Source organism: Plodia interpunctella, chromosome 18 (assembly GCF_027563975.2).
Source record: "Plodia interpunctella isolate USDA-ARS_2022_Savannah chromosome 18, ilPloInte3.2, whole genome shotgun sequence".
NCBI lineage: Eukaryota > Metazoa > Arthropoda > Insecta > Lepidoptera > Pyralidae > Plodia > Plodia interpunctella.
The window spans coordinates 6,535,180-6,550,467 of NC_071311.1; the positions used below are offsets into that span (position 1 = coordinate 6,535,180).

The window sequence follows — 15,288 nt, forward strand, 5'->3', positions numbered from 1 at the left end:
CCTTTATCTTGGGGCTGGCCGTAAACTGTTGCTATGACGGCGAGGGCTAGGATCATCTGTAATTTTAAAAAGTCGTTAGTACCACTAGTGCCTAGGAACTAGAGAATAGAACTAATTGGTATACGGTGGTTACGATCACCACCTTTTTTACTGATGGTGATATTATCTACGAGTAGCTATCTAAATAAATGTGATTGAGGAGGACTCTGAACACGGAACAGTCCCTGTTCCATGTTCAGAGTCCTGGCCTAGACTATGACCTATATTTCTCCTGAGATTGTGGGCTAAATCCTTGACAGCTGAGAGGCAACAATGGCATTCCCAAAGAGGTTGAAGTCAGGCGGCCGTACAAAAGTAGTCCGTAAAACCTTCAAAATTCAATGATATTTTTTATGCTAAAGTTACTTATCGGCTTCGAGGCATCACATCCGACAATAACACTGAGTACATGCTCAGATAAGACACAGCTCTATGTGGCACATAAAGAATATTTTACTTTAACCACTGGTAAATGAAGAAAAAATATTTAAAACACATCACATGGTAGTAGGACTAAGTAAATCTAATGCTAATTATTATAAAAAAACTTACGACAGTCTTCATTATGCCGATTATTGAAATTATAACAAAATAAATGAGCCACACACCGACAAGCACAGTAAGTGCATGTACACAAAATAGATTGCGCCGAATTGTAATACCAAATGTCGTTTATATAGTCTCCGTCGGAAGATAACCCGCGACCTCGCACAATGTTTATTTACAAAACTATTTTAGCAGAATTGGACGTTTTCCTGTTACCTAACTAATATATCTTGAATGTGTTTTTTCAGGACATTTATATACAATAATTAATAGGTAATAAAAGTATTGACGCCGGTTTGTGGTATCATGAGTGTTTAATATCGCAGCAATAGCTCTATCAATCTGACAATATAGCTCCACAATGTCGCTGAATATAATCAAATGCCGCCGCGAATGCATGAACATTGCATAATTAGTATGGGTGTTTTTATCTACCGCAATGTACCGCAATGTAAAACCAACAATGTATATCAAATCCGCCAAAGTTTGGAAAACTGTTCGACAACAGTGCGGATCCGGCATAACTATCTTACAAGGCCAGTTATATGTTAAGTAAATACTTATTTTGTACACCCATCACTACCAGTGCTATTTCTACGATGTTACATTCATATCGCAGCTCTACCCACACCACTGAACAAGACACAAGCATCGACTGACCAGAGAGTGCCAGTAAGTATCTGCGTGCTGGAGATGTGTCGGCTCCGGTCGAGCTTAGCCGGCATTGAGAATCGCAAGGAGTGTAAGAAATTTGTGTATAGTTCATAGGATACACAGATATAAGAACGTTAAATATCTGTGATCTGACAGTTCGATGAATTAAACACAAACGAGAAAAGGAACCTACCAGACCACAAACTGTTCTACGTGTACCACTCTGGTTCAAAAGAGGATTCTGTTAATCTGAGTACGTACCTTTTTACAGTATCTAGCTGTATTATTCGATGTTAGCTCTTAGGGCTGAATATTAAAAATAATGTTGATAATAAGAAAGATAGGTTCTAATCGTTTTCTAATCGTTCTAACTGTTAAATAAAATAGCTTAGATAAAATCTAAGCTATTTTAGTTAACAGTTTAAAAACAAATGTTTTTAAATTTGTGTTTTTAAAAACAAATGTTTTTAAATTTGTGCTTAGAATACATAAATGGCATTCCTCTGTTAACGCATTTGCTTCATTGAAACTTTTGTTTGCTGAAGCTGTCAAAGTCATCGCAAGAATGATCATGGCAGTGACAAACAGAACAACAAATAAAAAATGTCAGACTTGTTGACAAACGTTCACGAAGTTGCTGATATTTCTGGCGATTGTTATTTTGTTATAGGAAACTATGAATATTATCACTATTTGTGCGATGGATTTGACGACAGGGTTATTATTTTATTGTTTTATTATTATTAATATATTATGCGAAGTGATTTCATGTTTGATAGGTTATGTTGTTGTTTTCAGGGTTGGGGATGTGGCTATCGCACCCTGCAGACGATATGTTCTTGGGTGAAACACAACTATCGAGAAGATCAAAAGGTTCCATCTATTAGAGAGATACAGGAAATTCTGGTGCAATTGGAAGACAAACCTAGATCATTTGCAGGCTCAAAACAATGGATCGGCAGTTTTGAAGCGAGTTTTTGTTCAATTTTATTGATCCTAAAAATATTTACAAACATAATCATTCTTTCTTCTTATTCTTTCTCAAACAATCATTGGGAAAAAGAAAAAAGTTAAATCAATAGTGGTATATAAAGAACCAATAGATTATTACGTGTCCAATGATTTAAAGATTTGCCGTCATTACGCGAATGTTCGTTTTTATTGTTTTATTAAAGTTATTTTATGATTATTTTTAGGTCTGTTTGGTAATAGATAAATTGTACGACATTCCATGCAAAATCATTCATGTTAATAAAGGAGATGAATTGCAAAGTATCATAGACAGTTTGATTTCTCATTTTGTCAAGTTTGGAAGCCCCATCATGATGGGTGGGGATGTGGACTGTTCCTCTAAGGGCATCATGGGTGTCAGGGTTTGTGGAAATGATACCAGCCTGTTAGTTGTGGTAAGACATGTTTGATTTTAACCTTTTCTGGATATGCTTATCATGTATAGATGTGATAAAAAATAATCTTCCAAAACAGTCAAAATGGCTGGAGATCTAAACATGAGGTATTTTCATATAAGAAATGTATTAATATCCTCCTGATAAGATCATATATTTATGTAGTTTTTGTATCTAGAATTTTTGGATTAAGCTGACCATATTCCCTCATAATCCTTCAAACAGTCCAAGTCAATATTTTCATACCCAATTCACCTTTACACAGCTCTGTCGCAATGGTGTGATAGAGCTGGTGAAGTGAAGGTCTTAAGAAACTTATTTTCATCTGTTGGTTTCCAGGACCCTCACTATGTGGGCAAGGAGGAGTCAAAGGAGTTCCTACATAACAAAGGCTGGGTGAAGTGGCATCCAATCCGTGACTTCCTAAGTTCATCCTTTTACAATTTATGCTTGCCACAAGTTAGATATAAAAAGTTAAGTTTATAGTTTAACACTTTCATTGCAAATGTCTTCATTCTCATGCACTCTTTGCAAACATCGAGCATATATCCAACCAAATACCACTGCAAATGTGTTGAATAAAGTGTCATAGTGAAAGGGTATGTACTTTTTATCATTGATTTTTATTCTGGTTTAACAAATTATTATTACGAATATTATTTTTATAAGTTCATTTTACCTGTGTGGAGTATAAAATAAAAATGATTATTTAATGTTATCAGTTTTTATTTAAGCTAAATATATACAATTTATCTTCTTTTCAAACAATACATTAAATATAGGTGTATAAGATAATCTGACTAGATAAAAAATTAACTAAACATAATTCTACTTTCTGAAACTCTCGATTCTTATAAGAGATATTAATAGCAAACTCGCACTACGCACACTAGGTAGAGTACAAAGTTCTTGCGATGTTATCATACTGCATAATTAAGTCTATGGCTGTCAAAGTCTTGTAGATAACAATTTGATTTCAACAGGTTCATAAATAGTTTGATTTGCTTTATAAACTTGATACTGTCCCTCCAGTATGATCAATTTACTTTTCTCATCATACATAATTATATAAAAAGTCTTATATAAAATTTTATAAAAAGTATACTTCTTTCCTGGTGGGTCTACTATGGTCCGGAAGGACTTTCCCGTTCAGTCTACATTATAACCACACGAATCAGAGTTTCGTTGACTAGAAACACCATCATCAAACATTAATCAGTGTTCATGATAAGGCAGACGCCCTGCAGGATCCAGTGGCTGCAGTGCTCGGCGGTCCAGAGGTCGGACTCGAAGACCAGGCCCACGCCCATGGCGTTGCGGCGCGTGGACGTCGTGTACACGGGCGTGCGAAGCGTGTTCTGTTGAATACATTATATTTGTCAAATCACTACATAGTATTACAAAGTCACTTCCCGCTGTCTGCCCTTTGTATGCTTAGACCTTTAAAACTACGTGTAATATATGAGCGAGGTTACGTGCCCCATCCTTGCACGTAACTGTATATCACAGCCACATGACTGATGCTCTATCGTCTCCCCGTCTAGTAAACAACTCAGCGCTCGCTCGCGGCGCTTCGACTTATATCACAGTAGTGGGAAGGAATGAATGTAGACGCATACATTATACTACACAACGGGTTTTTTTTATACTTAGCATGATTCCTGAGGAAGGTTTAGGTGTATAATTTATTATCGTTTTATCGCAGCCGGGTCGGGTCGATAGTACATTATAATCCTTACATGTCATAAAAAGAAGTCCCCATGTCGCGTCTATCTGTATGAATGCGATAAACTCAAAAACTATATCGGACTGATTGTTGTACGGTTCTCACCAATACGTAGTGTGTCGTGAGGAAAGTTAGTTGTATAATTTATTATGGTTTTACCCGAGCGAAGTTGGGACGGACCACTAGTGACGAGGCATTTATGGACAGTAGCTTCATTACAGTTTGTGGCCTTGCCGCGAGTTTCTATACAGACGGTGCAGTCGCTATTTTATGATATATATATGATATATTTTATGCTTGAGATAACTACCAACGCGCTAACACATTCTAATATGGAGATTTGGCGTTGTTTGGTCTTGGTTTCGCCTTCCGTTGATATTCTAAATCTAGACTACAATTTATTTTTTTCGAAAGTAATGATTTCCTTGCATTGTCTGATGCGTTTGAACGCTATAACAATGTAAATTGAGGAAAATTTCAGCGTACCTACTAGATGATCTTCTGTTTGAGGTGCAATTTGTGTACTAAGTAAACACTTTAGTTGCATGCTAAAGATCATTTGAGGATTTTTTGCTTGGTGAACTTGAAACGGAATAGAGTCTAGAGCTGTTTTATGCTTGTTTTTAATCCGGTTTCGTACGACGACCTTGTCATATACTTCTACAGACTACGGACCAAATATATATCATCATCATCTGTGCACTTCTTTAAAGAAGGGGGAGCTTGTTTTCCATTCGGAAAGCCACGAGTCGCCATGGCCGTACCTCTTCCCCACTCGTCTGCCTCAGCCCTGCGTAAAGACATGGCAATACGAGTCTCCTCTTTTCTTTTACTTTGTGGACCAGACTCCTGTTATTATTTGCAACTTGCAACAGTGATGATGTGTGACGAAGATTATACCAACCTGCAGTTTCAACTTGTGAGCTTCAATAGGGATGATGTACATCACTGGCAGTTCAGTGACTAGGACCTTGGGGTGTGACCGTCGGAGACACCCATCTTCCACGTCCCAGCGAGCGCCCTCCAGGTACAAACCCCGCACGTAGCAGCCCTGGAAATATTTATTAAACCACATTGGAAACTACCTACTATTATGTCTTCTAGACGAATCTTCTAGCAAAAGAATTATCCGTAAAAGAATCTCATTAATCAAATAAGTGTTTCCCAATAACAAAAACAATTCATATTTTTGGTTGATCGGCCGATTCCAAAACGACCCTTACATACCTACATACTTATGAGGAATTCGACAGGGAATAGCTTTTTCCATAAAGTAGAGAAGGGACCTTTCGACGGCTGGAGAGACTATTGCAAGTAACTTCAAAACCGGCAGTCCTTAGTTGTACCTGTACCTGATAGCAATAAGCTAGTTAGAAGATACTATACACTTACCGTGACTGGTCTCTCCTCGATGTCATCAGCGTTGATCCATTTGGTGACCTTGGTGAACTGCGTGGAGCGATCCAAGGGCCACGTGTACAGTCGGCACGCAATCTGGATATGCGCGATCAGATATGACTCTGGGATGTGAAGCCCTGACAGCCAGATTACCACTGGTTCTTCTATTGTTGCCTGAAAAAGCGATAAAAATTTTGGATAGCTCATGCTGGTATGATAGGTGCCAATAGTGTTACATGGGTATATGGGTATCTACTGCTAAATTGCATATCTATGCCTACGCATATGAAAATAATATCCAGCTTATTGTGTTTTCCCACTGCATTGAGAAGGAATTAACACATTCTATGTTTATTCTTCGCTGTCACCAGCTTGGAAGAATGCTGCATAACAGAGCCGAAAGACTAGCTGTCTAGAAAAGATTTTAAACGATAATCTAAGTCAAAACAGCTTCCATTTTTATATGTCATGTACTTTTCTAGTAATTAGTATCTTTTAATTCTTAGTTGATAATAAGTATATTTTGGTATTGCTTAAATCTTTTTGTAGTAATATTGTAAGAAACATACCCAATCAGAGTACTGCTTAGTCCTGCTGATGAAGTGATCCATCCACCCGCCCAGGCCCTTACAAGTGGCTGGCGCGAGAGCACGCCACACGTTTGGCAGTTGTCCATTGAACAGACTGTAGGAGACGTTGTCGAGTACGGCGTCCATGCCGATTTCACCGGCTAACGCTTTGCGCAGGAGAGATAGGGTCGTGCGCATACGACTGATTAGGCGGTTGAATCTGAAAGAGTTAGATTCGATAGACTGGACTGATAAACAACCAACTAAGTAAATCCATCCCACAGCAAACGTCTAAACGTTAATTAGATCTTAGTCTGATTGCTGAGGTTTAAAATTATAAGACACCTTAGACTCTTAAAACTTTAAATGAACCATTTATTTTGCAGCTGGCACTTTGTACTTATCTATTACCAAATCTTACATCTATTCTTCGTTCTGTCGGCATTAGAGCGAATGTATTTAATCCATTTTAAATATTATATTTTATTTATTTTAATATTTTCTTTATTAATTAATCAATTATAATAATATAATGCAGGATACCTCTCAAGCTCCTGCAATAGTACGACCAGCGTGGGCGTGATGTTCATCTCGAACTGCTTGCGCACGCGCCAAATCTCGTAAAGCGCGGGCAGCTTGCTCAGAACGTCCACAGCGATCGTGTCTATGAAGTCTTCACGACTCATCGCGCCGCCACCCTCGCCTTGGGACAATCATCAGCCATTTTGATAGCACTAAGCACTAATTTAGCAATCGCGTTTAATTTTAGGCAATAAATGTTCATTCATTCATTCACTAATATTATAAAAGCGAAAGCTTGGACGTGTGTAAGGATGTTTGTTAATCGACGCAAAATCTATTACGTAATACGTGAAATTGTAACACGTGTTTTTGTGTAACACGGGTAGAATATATTCTGGAATAGCATATACGTACATTGCTTCCCTGCGAAATTCCTGTTAGTGTAATCCAGAATTTCTCACGGAAGCAAAGTACTTACATGAACACGAAATTCTTGAAATAGAAGATATTGCATTAAACTTACCAGTTACGGTTTTCACTGTTAGTTGGATGAAAATAAGAAGAAAATGAACATATGAGAAAATATAAAATCCCTTCTTTGTAACTAACTTACATACATAAACATCTATGAGAAAATGTAAAATCACTTCTTTATACTTACATTCAGCTTTCGGTACTGACGGCGTGAAATAAATAACGTAAACGTATAAGTAAAGAGAGAATATAGAAAAAAGTCCATTAGTCTTGTAAGTATAAATAGAGAGCAAACAAAAGATTATACCTTCAGTGATTGCAGATATACGTGTTGATTTGTTCAATCTTACAAGACTTACTGTGGAGATATTTTACGTAATAAACATCTTCGTAGAATTTTGTGGAAACAATATCAAACATTAGTTCAATCATTCTAGAGTAGATTAACGTTTATATACCAATAAGTAATTTTATAAAAAAGTCTTATGTTATTTCTAGTACTATAAAATCATAAAAAGACATGGTAAGATTGTTCACATAGTTGTAAGAAAAAAACGTTATTAGGTTGCATCGGGTAGCATTCGGCGACGACGATCGTGCCGTGATAAATGTGGGCGTAGCAGGAGAGAAAATGAAGGTACTGACTGGTTTGCGGTTGGAGCTCGATGAGATGCCCCCACATCTCGCGCACGGCCTGGCTGAAGTAGCCTATCTCCGCGTTGGGGTGTAGCCCGAATACCTCAGGGGTATTCGCTAACGGTAGGACATCGATGAATTCTGTGAAACAACATTTTATTATTTAGGTATGTATTAGCTTGTCCTTCTTCTTCTTGATCTTTTCCCGTCTATGCAGGGTCCGCACAAAAGTGTCGTTCATTGCGTTCTCTATGTATTCGGTTAGCAAAATCGCATTAATTAGTATTGATTGTTAATACTCATACATCCCTGCTCTCAGCCGTCCTCGCACATATAAATTAGTTATTTGAAAGTAGTTTTTCATGATCTACTTTTTTATTTTTCGTATTAGATTGATTCATATTTTTGTATTCCTCAATGGTCCGCGTAGAATTTTTTTGAACATTTTTATTAATATTATTATTTTAACACATCGTGGCAATGACATGTCTATTTGATGAATTGACAAGATAACATTGGAATGAAGAAACCAACCAATGTACTCTTCTCTTTCCCCGTCCGGAGGTATGACGTAGTCGAAGACGGAGTCCTTGTAGAAGTGGAAGGGCTGGAACTTGTCGAAGAGGAACTCTCCCATGTACTCCTCCATGTATGTGCGCACCACTCGTCGGTCGAAGTCGTCGATCACTCGCCCGCCGTACATCACCTATGAACGCAAACAATTCAGATTCAAAAATAATTTATTCATTCGCGTGTCGTCTCGCCTAAATTTGTGAGAACACCACCAAAACAGCACTTTCTGTGAGATGTCATATATAGGTTCTTCAGTGAGCAGGTAGTAGATAAGTGTGCCATGGTATGACAAGAGGCACATTAGTGAGTAGGATCAGAGCCTATTGATAGACTTCCATGTCGGTTAAGGTAGATGGGCTCCAGGTGCGCCGACAATGGGATGGATGATGCTGCGGGGTACCTCTCTTTCCGGTATTTAGTGGCTTCACTGGTTATAGGCGAGGCTTCTTTGATAAAACTGTGCCGGCTTTTAAACCTATACATATAACTTACTTCGCCAAAGAGATATTTGAGCGTGGCCCAGGGTATAGGCCCCTTGGCCGCCTGGCAGCGCTCGAGGTAGCACTGCAGGATCTGCATGCACACGACGAAGTCGGACTCGCTGAAGTCGTACGAGATGTTCCAGCCGATCTTGTCGTATTTGCGACGTTCCTGTGAAAATAACGGTTTATACAAAACTTTTCAAAAACTAATTAAAATGGGCGGAACGAACACATTTTTATCAAAATTTCTATTATTTATTAGCAAAAACTAAAACAAAATGTACAACGGTAAACTATAAGTAATATTTTATAATAAAAATGCATATTTTTTTTCTGTAATAAATAATGATTTACTTGAACAACAGCGTGGAAAAATGCAAGCACGTAGACCAGTTTCTTGAACAACGGATGCGGGCACTCTTCCAATGCGTGTGCGCGCATTTTGAAATATGTATTGCGAAGATTCAACTTCAGGCCGTTGGGTGGCTCCGTTACAACTGAAAAAATAAATTTAAAAAATATGTAATTATAGGATAACAACAATGCAAAAAGCCAACATCACGTGGTGTTCCCAGGCGGTCACCCATCCAAGTACTGACCGCGCCCGACGTTGCTTAACTTCGGTGATCAGACGAGAACCGGTGTTTTCAACGTGGTATGGACGTTGGCGACGATCGTTTTGAAATATGTGAACTATTTAGAGACTACTTTATATTTATCGTACCTTTGAGCGACCTTTGTAGAATGCCAATGGGGAATGTCGGTGTAGGATCAGTAGTCAGCCACAATCGATATTCTGGATGCGGCTTTTCCATCAACTCTAGTTGTTTCTCCAGTTCTCGGAGGAAGGACACGAGAAGGTGGCAGTTTTGGAGAATCAGCCATTGGCCGTGAGAAATCGCGCCTTCGAGCAATGCTAGCGCCGCCTGTGGCAGAAAAAGAAGTTAAATTTGTGATATTTTTACATTATCACAAAACATTTGTGTTTAGTTTTGTTATGAGCAGACACTTTTACAAGTATACATTAATAATTTTTTATAGATAGGTAAGTACTTACGAGTATATCAATTCTCAAAGCTACAAATTACTTACTAGTATTTCGGAAGGACCACTTCCGATATGAAAGGCTGCTAATATTGCCAATGGTTTGCTTGTCTATAAGGGACGCCGGCCCGTGTGAAGTGGAGACGAAAAGTAGGAAAGTGGACCCTGGGCTCCGAATTGAGAGGTAGGTTTTAGGTTTTACAATTGACACGGTAAAAGGACTATAGCAATAAAGCGATTTTATTATGCCGGCTCCACACTGTCGCCAGAGTCGAACTTCGGCGTATTCGGTATATAGATAGTTACATTGCTGATCTTTCAATGTTCGCGCATGGGTGACAGTCATCATTTAAATTAGAATATGACGTGAAAAAGTGCCTGTGAAGGCCTAATTTCTGAATAAATGATTTGATTTTGTGTGGAGCTGCCATTATATTTGTCTCACCCCTTCTTGGCCCTGTCCCAGCGAGAGGTACTTGAACTTGCCGCCGCCGAAGCCGCACCGGTCGGCCAGCTTCATCAGGTCGGCTGTAGGGTCCGACCCTGGACTCAGGATGAACACCACCGGCGTGAACGGAGTCGTCTGCTCCACTATCATGTCCAAACTGCGAGGAAAAACGTGATAAGTTAAAAAATACATAATTAAAAAAAATAGCTACCTCGGAGTACTAGATAGCATCAAACAACGACGTGTGTTCGACGAGTTTTATTAGTTTTTTACTGACGAATAATCATCATGTCGAGTGTGTTATTGCTAACACAAGATTTCATTCAAGTCGCCTAAAGGCATCTGACATGACTTTTACGACTTCTTACCATGGCAAGCCATCTATCTAGTGGCAAGTAGTCACGTACATGTGAACCTAACTGTTCACCAGTGTGCAGGATGATTCCTCACGATGTTTTCCTTCACCGGAAGCAAGTGGTGGTCTATGAAATCTACTATACATACATATATGAGTCAGATTGGTATACAAACGCATATGGCACGAGTAGGATACGAATCTAAGACCTTTCGATCCACAGACGGGCATCTTAATCATTACACTACCACCACTGAAACTATCTAATGCTAAACCCTCAATACGGATAGCGAGCGATGCGAGCGGGTGAGGTGGTAGGCGAAAACATGGAGTCAAGTACAAATGTAAGGAATGTATTGAGTTATATCAAAACTCAAAAATGTCGGCTCTCTACCTCTAAGTAGTGCTGCGAGCTTGATGGTGTTTTAAAAAAAACCCTGTATAGTTTTACTATACTTTATATCATGGACCAAATATGAAAGTAGTATGTATTAGCATATTTGGTCCATGCTACTTAACACCAGCGCCTACAACAACTTCTATCCCGTTAGCCCTCGTACCTGATGACGGGAGGCGTGATGTACTCCTCGCCCATAGTGACCGTGATGTAGTCGGTGAGCGCGCGGTAGATCCTGTCCACTCGGAAGCACCGCAGCAGCATCAGTATCTCGAACGGTTCCAACTTCTCGCGGTAGTTGTTCGGGATCTCGTTCGATTCCGGCGTGTCGCTGTCGAACCACTGTCGAAGATAATGTCGTTATGCTTAAAATTATAAAAAAAATCAGACTATAAGCTCCATACATTTGTTTATTTAAAACTAGAAGTTTTCCGAGGCTTCGCTCCCGTGGGAATTTCGAGATAAAAATATAGCCTATAGCGATCTTGAATAATGTAGTACCTTTCTAATAGTGAAAGAACTTTTGAAATCGGTTCAGTAGTTACGGAGATTATCCCCCCTTAAACATACAAACTCGCAAACGCTTATGTCTTTATAATAATAGTATACATTGAGAAATCAAATTAAAATACATTAAAATTATTACTTGAGATTTGCTGCTTTTTGAAAGCTAAGATGCTGAATGAATATTTCAAATAATAAAAGTCAACTATGATTGGTCCTATATTTACTCAAATATCATTATATTAGTGTAATATGCATTACGAATGACATTATTTATTAAAGTTTTTTGGTTTGTAGCGTATTTTTACCATTATTTAGTACCTTGTTCACGAAAAATCCATAGCCAATAGTCTCGCTTAGTACATATAATCGTAATCCTATCCTAATTATAACTAATATTATAAATGCGAAAGTAAGTTTTGTTACCTCTTCACGCTTTATCTTCTCAACCAATCTTCTTCAAATAATGCATCTAGTTTGAAGTTTGGAGAAGACCTTTCATCCTAAAAATAACTATTCCCAGCTGGCAAAAGCTGGTTCATCATAACAATAATAAAAATATGTAGGCACCTCCTGCCAAGCGTCAAGCCCTCTGGTGATGTGGTCGGGTAGCTCACCAAACGCAGGGAAGTCTACACTTAGTTTCATTATATCTTGCCAGCCCTGTTAACAAAGCATTTAGTCAGAAACAGCTAGATTATTAGAATATAAATCATATTGGGTTTGTATTGAAAGGATCCAGGCTGTCGGAGCTAAACAAGAGGTCTGCTGTCTGTGGAAAAAAGATATTAATGGAAATAAGAAGTTATTACTAAGGTCTGACTACTGTGAATGCCGAAGACCATGCAAAGTGAACATGCAAGTGAAAAAAAATAAGGGTAACGGCCTGGGCTCTGTATTCCGGTTGGGGAAAGAACCGTGAAAACGCTCAGATGAGAGTGATTGGCAAACACTACAGAATTGCATATATTTACATGAGACGTGACTAGAATTCCAACTATCTATCAGACTACTTAATGAATCAACCACTTCTACTTAGTCTGTAAACCTGTGATGGAATCCAGGCGCCTGGTGAAGCGCGAGCTGCCTTCTCCAAAGCAACATTTCCTTTGATGAAGAAGTCCAGCTGCATCTGGCTAACGAGGCCGTCGCTCTGCTGCAGCTTGATGTCCATTTGGAAGGAGAACAGAAGCTTGTGCCGCTCGAATATACCTGGATATCAGGTCATTGAGTTTTTTATTTTGTGTACCAATATAATTAGCTACCACATGAGGAAAGAGATGATTTTCGCTAGGCGTATACGACAAAAAATATTGTATGAAATCAACGGTTGTCTGCAACGCCGGAAACTCGTCTCGCAAATGTGAGATAATATTACAAAATACAATATAGTAATTTTGGTATATAAATGCTTATGTAACCCTGTGTTATTTAACATTTCTTCCATTGACTTTATTTTATCGACAACCATCCAGTATGTTTTGGATAATAAAAATAATTGAAAATTGTAATCTATATATCATATTATTCCTTGATGTGATTTTTAGTATTTACAGTTTTAGAAAGTAACAGAGCGAAACAGAAAAGAGAAGAGGTACACTAAAACCAGCGATCGGAGACCAAGTCATTGAAGAAAATTCTATATATAGACTACATACCAGTACAGCCGTAGTCGTAGACGTTTTTGGTGAGCATGTCGATTATGTTCCTCAGTCGCTTAGCGAGGATCACGTTGGGCATCGCTTTGCGGAGAGCGAATGAGAACACCTGAAGGAATGATATCTGAGTAAAATACCAAATATTTTTTAAATTTGGAAGATTTGTTCGCTATTGTCAGCTGAAGACCGAGTAAAGTTTTCTTAACATCAATGAGTTTGGAATCATAGGAGAGAATCACGAAGTCCAAGGATGTTAAATTTAAAATAAAAGATAGTACATATCTATAACTAAAACTTTATTTCAGGCCACCTTTTACTTTTCTTTTTTCTTGGCTTAACTACATTTATACATAACTATTACAGCTGAATAAACGTCTTTCATTAAATACCTGCCTAACTCTTTATAGCAGTCAAAATCCTTTTAATCGTTCTATGATTAAATAAGTAAAGCTCAGGGGCGCTGCTAATATTTCACCAATCTCAGTCATATTATAAATGCGAAAGTTTGGATGTGATATATTTGTTATTCAATCACGCTAAATCTACCAGAAAGATGTCGGTGATATTTGGACCAGGGTTAAATTTAACTGAACATATAGGGTATATTTTATCGCGGAGCGGAGTCCCTACTCATCAATGTACTACTATCTTACATCCAGATACGAAGACAGAGAATACTGGTACATGCTGTTGACGCCGGCCATGTCTGACAACACGAAGAAGAGAATGGAACCGCGCTTGGCCACAGGACGATAGCCGTCTCTCAGTTTCTCTATGTCTTTTGTCGTCGTTTCCGCGAGGGCCAGTTTTTCCATTACCTGTGAATAAGGTATTTACTTCAGAAACAAAATTAAGACTAAATTTCACTTGATAGTAAAACAAAATTTTTGATTTGTGACCGGTGAGGTATGTTTGCAGAAGACGCTTCATAGTCTATTTATAGCCAGCAAGATTAGTGTATAATACATAACTCATAATCGACATAATTTCATCATACATACTTCACCAGCTTTCGACTTGGTGTTCTCCAGTGTAACGACCAGCTCGACGTTGTCCAGCATGTTTCCGGTAGAGGTCGCTAGTTCTCTGAGCAAAGAGTCTTCGAGCCCAGACAGCAGACTCTTGTTGGCGCTGGTTTCTATGATGAGACTCTCTCGCTGTTCTTCAAGATCGGCACGCTCAGCTCGTACTACCACGCTTAGGAGCTGGTCTTCTAAGCCCTGGTATTAAAATGTTAAGTTTTGGTAGTATCTTGCCTTTGAATACTTGGATATGACGATAATAATAACAATAAAGAATTTCCTTCAGTAGAATAAGGCTATGAAACTCAAACGAGTTTCATAAAATCAGTTAAACTCTTAGGTACTCCAATGTCAAAAGAAACTATGCATCGCATTGTATCCTGATGGTTAACAAAATAAGTCTCTTACTTGCACTGTGACGGTATAATTGATGACGACCGCCTTGGCGTACGCAGCGGGGTTGAATTGGGGGTTGGCGAGCTTAGTGGTGAGGTACATGCGGAAATTGGGGTCGTAGTCAACCTCATTGCTGCCCAGCATCACGAATGTGCGCCCGCTTTCAACTACAAACGTAGATAGGTTTTTATGGAGGTACTTTTTCACTTTGATACAGGAGGACAAAATAGTAATCGCGGATTTTTTAAAATATGGCGGCCTATAATTATTTTCAAATAGATAGTAATTTTTTTGCAATAATAAAAAAGTTATTTGGTCCATCCATAACACATAACTATACCACGTAATGACATTACTTTTAAGTACATTCATTTATTTATTTGAACTTTATTGTTGCACAACTTTAAATGCAAATAAGAAGTAGACTAATAAATGTCTC

The 15,288-nt window shown here is 38.4% G+C and overlaps 2 protein-coding genes and 1 non-coding gene across 5 annotated transcripts in view; 1 reads left to right on the forward strand and 2 right to left on the reverse strand.

Moving 5' to 3' along the window:
* The first annotated feature begins 1,810 nt into the window (after positions 1–1,810).
* Positions 1,811–3,361, forward strand: Ufsp1 (UFM1 specific peptidase 1). 2 transcript variants are annotated; one of them, XR_010370145.1, is made up of 5 exons: positions 1,811–1,956; positions 2,038–2,208; positions 2,436–2,645; positions 2,985–3,276; positions 3,315–3,361. XR_010370145.1 is itself a non-coding variant. In XM_064436535.1 (4 exons), exons 1-4 carry the CDS (start codon positions 1,843–1,845, stop codon positions 3,129–3,131), a joined length of 642 nt encoding a protein of 213 aa, XP_064292605.1. In that variant the 5' UTR covers positions 1,811–1,842; the 3' UTR covers positions 3,132–3,361. The 2 variants fall into 2 exon arrangements, 1 of the variants encoding a protein (XP_064292605.1); XM_064436535.1 differs by having other exon boundaries at positions 2,985–3,361.
* Positions 3,362–3,405: 44 nt separating this feature from the next.
* Positions 3,406–15,288, reverse strand: part of Dhc98D (Dynein heavy chain at 89D) — a 53,088-nt gene continuing 41,205 nt past the window's right edge. For both annotated transcript variants that reach the window (XM_053758700.2, XM_053758699.2), the window contains 18 exons: positions 14,862–15,016; positions 14,433–14,651; positions 14,085–14,249; positions 13,432–13,540; positions 12,822–12,985; positions 12,344–12,436; positions 11,433–11,611; positions 10,515–10,674; positions 9,750–9,951; positions 9,380–9,522; positions 9,036–9,194; positions 8,505–8,676; positions 7,980–8,111; positions 6,882–7,041; positions 6,339–6,558; positions 5,764–5,943; positions 5,276–5,422; positions 3,406–4,003 (listed from right to left, as the gene is read on the reverse strand). In XM_053758700.2, the coding sequence (XP_053614675.1) occupies positions 3,857–4,003; positions 5,276–5,422; positions 5,764–5,943; positions 6,339–6,558; positions 6,882–7,041; positions 7,980–8,111; positions 8,505–8,676; positions 9,036–9,194; positions 9,380–9,522; positions 9,750–9,951; positions 10,515–10,674; positions 11,433–11,611; positions 12,344–12,436; positions 12,822–12,985; positions 13,432–13,540; positions 14,085–14,249; positions 14,433–14,651; positions 14,862–15,016 (2,906 nt within the window). In that variant the 3' untranslated portion in view covers positions 3,406–3,856. The remainder of the gene's footprint in view (positions 4,004–5,275; positions 5,423–5,763; positions 5,944–6,338; positions 6,559–6,881; positions 7,042–7,979; positions 8,112–8,504; positions 8,677–9,035; positions 9,195–9,379; positions 9,523–9,749; positions 9,952–10,514; positions 10,675–11,432; positions 11,612–12,343; positions 12,437–12,821; positions 12,986–13,431; positions 13,541–14,084; positions 14,250–14,432; positions 14,652–14,861; positions 15,017–15,288) is intronic.
* LOC128677989 (5S ribosomal RNA) lies at positions 9,576–9,694 on the reverse strand. The gene has a single exon (XR_008405592.1). It is a non-coding gene; the product is annotated as a 5S ribosomal RNA (ribosomal RNA).